The sequence below is a fragment of the Meleagris gallopavo genome, chromosome 11, assembly GCF_000146605.3.
Source record: "Meleagris gallopavo isolate NT-WF06-2002-E0010 breed Aviagen turkey brand Nicholas breeding stock chromosome 11, Turkey_5.1, whole genome shotgun sequence".
Classification (NCBI taxonomy): domain Eukaryota; kingdom Metazoa; phylum Chordata; class Aves; order Galliformes; family Phasianidae; genus Meleagris; species Meleagris gallopavo.
The window spans coordinates 5,795,312-5,799,451 of record NC_015021.2 but is presented as its reverse complement, the minus strand read 5'-3'; the positions used below and the strand labels follow the sequence as shown (position 1 = coordinate 5,799,451).

General features: G+C 51.9%; 1 protein-coding gene across 1 annotated transcript; it reads left to right on the top strand.

Moving 5' to 3' along the window:
- Window positions 1–204: 204 nt before the first annotated feature.
- FAM124B (family with sequence similarity 124 member B) lies at window positions 205–4,134 on the top strand. Its single transcript, XM_003209062.4, has 2 exons — window positions 205–1,654; window positions 2,660–4,134. The coding sequence occupies exons 1-2, from the start codon at window positions 926–928 to the stop codon at window positions 3,188–3,190; spliced, it is 1,260 nt and encodes a 419-aa protein (XP_003209110.2). The 5' UTR covers window positions 205–925; the 3' UTR covers window positions 3,191–4,134.
- The last annotated feature ends 6 nt before the right edge of the window (window positions 4,135–4,140 follow it).

The window sequence follows — 4,140 nt, the reverse complement described above, 5'->3', positions numbered from 1 at the left end:
CAGTAAAGCTGAACTTTTAAGTTCTTACTGTACTTTGGTCTCATGACTGTATTTCTATTACTGAGTGCGATCTTTAAATAAAAGAAATCTGAAGCACAGATCCTTGTACCATTAGACCCTGGAGATTTTCTTCAGGTACATATAAAGCTAGGGCTGTATTTAATTTCAAAAAAAAAAAAAAAGGAGGGTAGGGGGAAATAGTCCAAGTAGTTCAGCATTCTGAATAGCAGACCCTTCCACACACTGGGATTTCTGCACAGCAAGTTGCTGCCCCACGAGGTGCACAGCCCTGCGCCTGGGATTCTCCTGCAGCGCCTGGGGCCAATTCATATGGGCCCTCATTGTTATCTGTCCTGTTCACATGGGTTTTTTTCCCTTTGTTAGTCTGTTTTCCTTCCTTGTTTTTAAAGAATAGCTTATCTATGTGCCTCAGAAGGGTGTGACTCGGGGGAGATCGCAGCAAGCTGAAGTGCAGCAGCTGACTGCAGGAACACACGCTGAGGTTTTCACGCACGGCTAACACCCAGAGATATGTGCCCGTGGGAGAGCGACTGCACTTCTGCTTCAGCCCTCCACCACCCTGCTCCAGGTGGGACAGAGCCCCTGCAGCACAGCAGTGCTTCAACACGTCGGCTGCGTGCACCGGTGACCAGATCTGGGTCATACTGCTGGGTCAGATGTGCATCTGCAGCTGAGCTCTGATGTGACGTGAGCAAACTGAGGCTGGTCCCATCACACCATGGCACACTTTCCTGCCTCGTGCACGTGTGTGCAATCCTGTCACCTCACTGGGTTGTTGTAAAGCTTCTAAGTGATCGAATTCTTTCTCTGCCTCAGAGTGCAGTGCCTGCGTTGCTGCCACTCCAAACACCGCAGGAGGAAACTCCTATTTTTGCTTTGGTTTTGTTTGTTGAAGAGAAGCTTTATGATGGGTGACAGAGCAGAGCCTCTGATGACCGTGCATCTTCTCGCCAACTCGGGATACTCGGCGTTTCTGCAGCAAGCTCTGGATCGGCTCATGGAGTGGATCTGCCCAGATGTTCGACTCTTCTTTGTGTCCGACCGAGTTGCTCCACTGAAATACTATGAGAAGTACCAAAGGAGAAACTGCAGCTTTCCTGGGATATCTGTCTTCCTTTTTCTGCATGAGGACCTGGGAGAAGAGCGGATTCTCCAGGTCCAGGATCTCCTCCAGCGCCCACCCTGGCACTACCAGCGTGTCCCGACCTGGGCACGAAGTCCTCCCCACACACCAGCTCCCCAGGACTTCTATGGCCTGGATGACCAGATGCCTGTGTGGGGCATCCGGCGAGTGAGCTGCAGCCCCGAAATCCTGCGAGTGACCCTCTACTGCAGCTTTGATAACTATGATGATGCAGTAGGGCTGTACGAGATGATCCTACGGAAAGAAGCAACCATCCGGAAAAGCAATTTCTGTGTCTTTGTGCTATATGCCACTAAAACTTTTGCTGTCCAGCTCTGTCTGAAGCAGCTGCCCATTGGAATGGCTGCTGAGCCCAAGGAGTCATCACTTTTGCAGTTCAAGGTGCAAGAAATGGGGCAGCTGGTGCCTCTCCTGCCCAATCCATGCATTCCTATCAGCAGGACCAGGTGGCAAACACAAGACTACGAAGGAAATAAAATTCTGCTTCAGGTATGTGTGTGCATGGTGCTTGCAGACCAGATGCCTTTTTCTTTTTTTTTTTTTATTCCAGCAAAGAGCAGGACTGATTCCAAATGGAAATTAAGGTTTTGCTTGTCCATATTTTGTTTTTAATTCATGAACTCAGCAATCACCTTCCAGTGCTATGATGTCATTGATAAATGTGAGCACAGATCCTTAGAATGCTTCCATATTGTTAGCGCATGAAGTAGAAAGTATTAGTACTTTTTCTGAGCCACTGAATTCACCTTTTCCCTTTCCTGCCTAAAACAGATGATAGCAGCAGCCTGTTCTCTTTCTGATGTGACCTTATAAATGCTTCTGAAAGCCGAGTTTTAGCACTGTACCATCCCAAACCAGGCGTTTTGCAAGTACAGCGCTGATGCAACATCACCCACAGTAGTTTTGTAATTGCAGTTGGGCAAAAGGGCTAAATAAATGCCATGGGAAAGTCATCTCCTTTCTGCTGTGGTGCACAGCCCTGAGAGCGTGTGAGCACAAATCAAATCAGACAAAGATGGTGCCTTGGTGGTGGTGCTCACTGTGATTATACACGGGAGCAGATGGAAGTTCAGCTATGTGCTCTTTGCTTTGTAACAGCTCCTCCCACCTCTGGCCTCTTGGGTTGCTATTTGGATATTTTTATTATTATTTGGATATTTGCATTATTTAAATATATGTCCTGTTTTATTTATTTTCCTTTCTTGGTGAGAACATTATTACAAATCAGCCTGCCTATTCTGTTTGGCCTACTTTTGTGCTGCTCTGCCTGCACACCTCTCTCCAGGACAGCCTCACAATGTGCCTCCCACCAGTTTAGTGTCACCCATGGACCTGTTCAGGGATGGGTTGGAGTCCTGAGTGGTTTCAGTGGCTCTGGAGCTCCAGGTGGGGCCTGCACTCCAAGTGCCTCCCATCGCAGTGGACTCGAGTGCTGTTGCCTGAGTAAAGCTAGCACCGTGTTTTAAGGGCGTTCTCTCCACCTTTCCTCAACAGGTGCAGGACAGCTCCAAGCAGAATGAAACAAACGCTGGGCTTCCCAACCGGCGCAGTGCTGTCGGTGTTGAAGGACCGCCGCGCAGCCCCATCACAGCTCCTCTCCCCGTCACTCTGCGCAGCACTGAGCAAGGAGGCCAGCAGGCCTGGGCCTCGAGGGGCAGAGTGACATCCATGCCACGCCAGGCCCTCCTCGGCTCTTCCTGGAGTGCTGCAGTGCCCTCCCGCCATGTGTTCACAAGCAGCAGGCAGCAGGAGGGCTGGCCGTGCCGGCTGGCAGCAGAAACCAACGTGGACACAGGGCTGGCTGTGGGCAGAACTGCGGGCTGTCGCTGCTCGCTGCAGTACGGTCTTCTGCAGCCATGGGTGCTAGGCACGGCCTGCACTGCCCCGCACTGTGCACGGCTGCCATCTTCTGTAGCCGACAGGAGGAAAGGAGCGGGGCATGGGGCTTCGGGGTCCCATGTGCAAACATGGAGAGCCAGCCCTGGAACCAGGCCCGAGGAGGAAGAGGAGGAGTTCTTCATATGACTGGAAACAAGTGCAAGTCAGGCTCCTCATTTCCGAGTCGTATTGACATGACTTTGTCTGGAAGCACAGTGGCCAGGCTGCGTTAGGCTGTGTGCAGGGAGATGGAAACCTCAACTGGGTCTGAAACAACAGAAGATGAAAGGCTGGGCTCAGAGGGACTGCTGAAGAGCAAGCAGGGCAGGAGAAATGGAGCCATGCACGAGCAAGGATGTTGAAATGATATGTGCTGCTGCTTGTGGGGTGCAGGCAGTATGTGATTGCTTTCTGCTTATTTCACTGGATGCTTAACAAAAACACACAAACTTACACCCACGCTTTCCTATGATCTATAAAGGTAGTGCCAGAGAGAGGTTTGGTGAGCTGGAAAGGCAGTGTAGCGGAGCAGAGTGGCTGTGCTGCAGTGGGGGTGAGAACAGGTGTGAAAGCCTGGAGCTATCAGCCTGGCTGTGGTATGGAGGGGCAATGATGAACCGGGAGTGGGATTCCTGGGACAAGTGGCTTTAAACAGGCCTTTCAGTATGACCAACTTGTGGAGGTATGGCAGCCCTGCTCTCTGGGTGTGGGCACAAAGGCACAAGGGCGCTGTGGGGCCAACACCACAACACTGGCAGGCACCACAAAATGCCATCCCTGGCTCATGCTGCTGCAGTCACTGGCTGTGCCAGGGCCCCGGCCTCCTGCTGAGGGAGCAGCTGGTGAGCTTGGCTCCTTTGGGAAGGCAGTCCTGAGTGCACTCCTCTGTCCTGAATTTTGTGCCAAATCGCCAGTTGGTGTCTCCGCAGACTCAGGAACCGCAGAGACGTGGCACTGAGGGCACGGTGGGGATGGATTGCCAATTGGACTAGATGATCTTAGTAGTCTTTTCCAACCTTAATGATTCTGAGAACGCGGCAGCTGCTGTGTGCGCGCTCCTGGTGCGGCTGCCCAGTGCTCCTTCACCCCCCGCATCG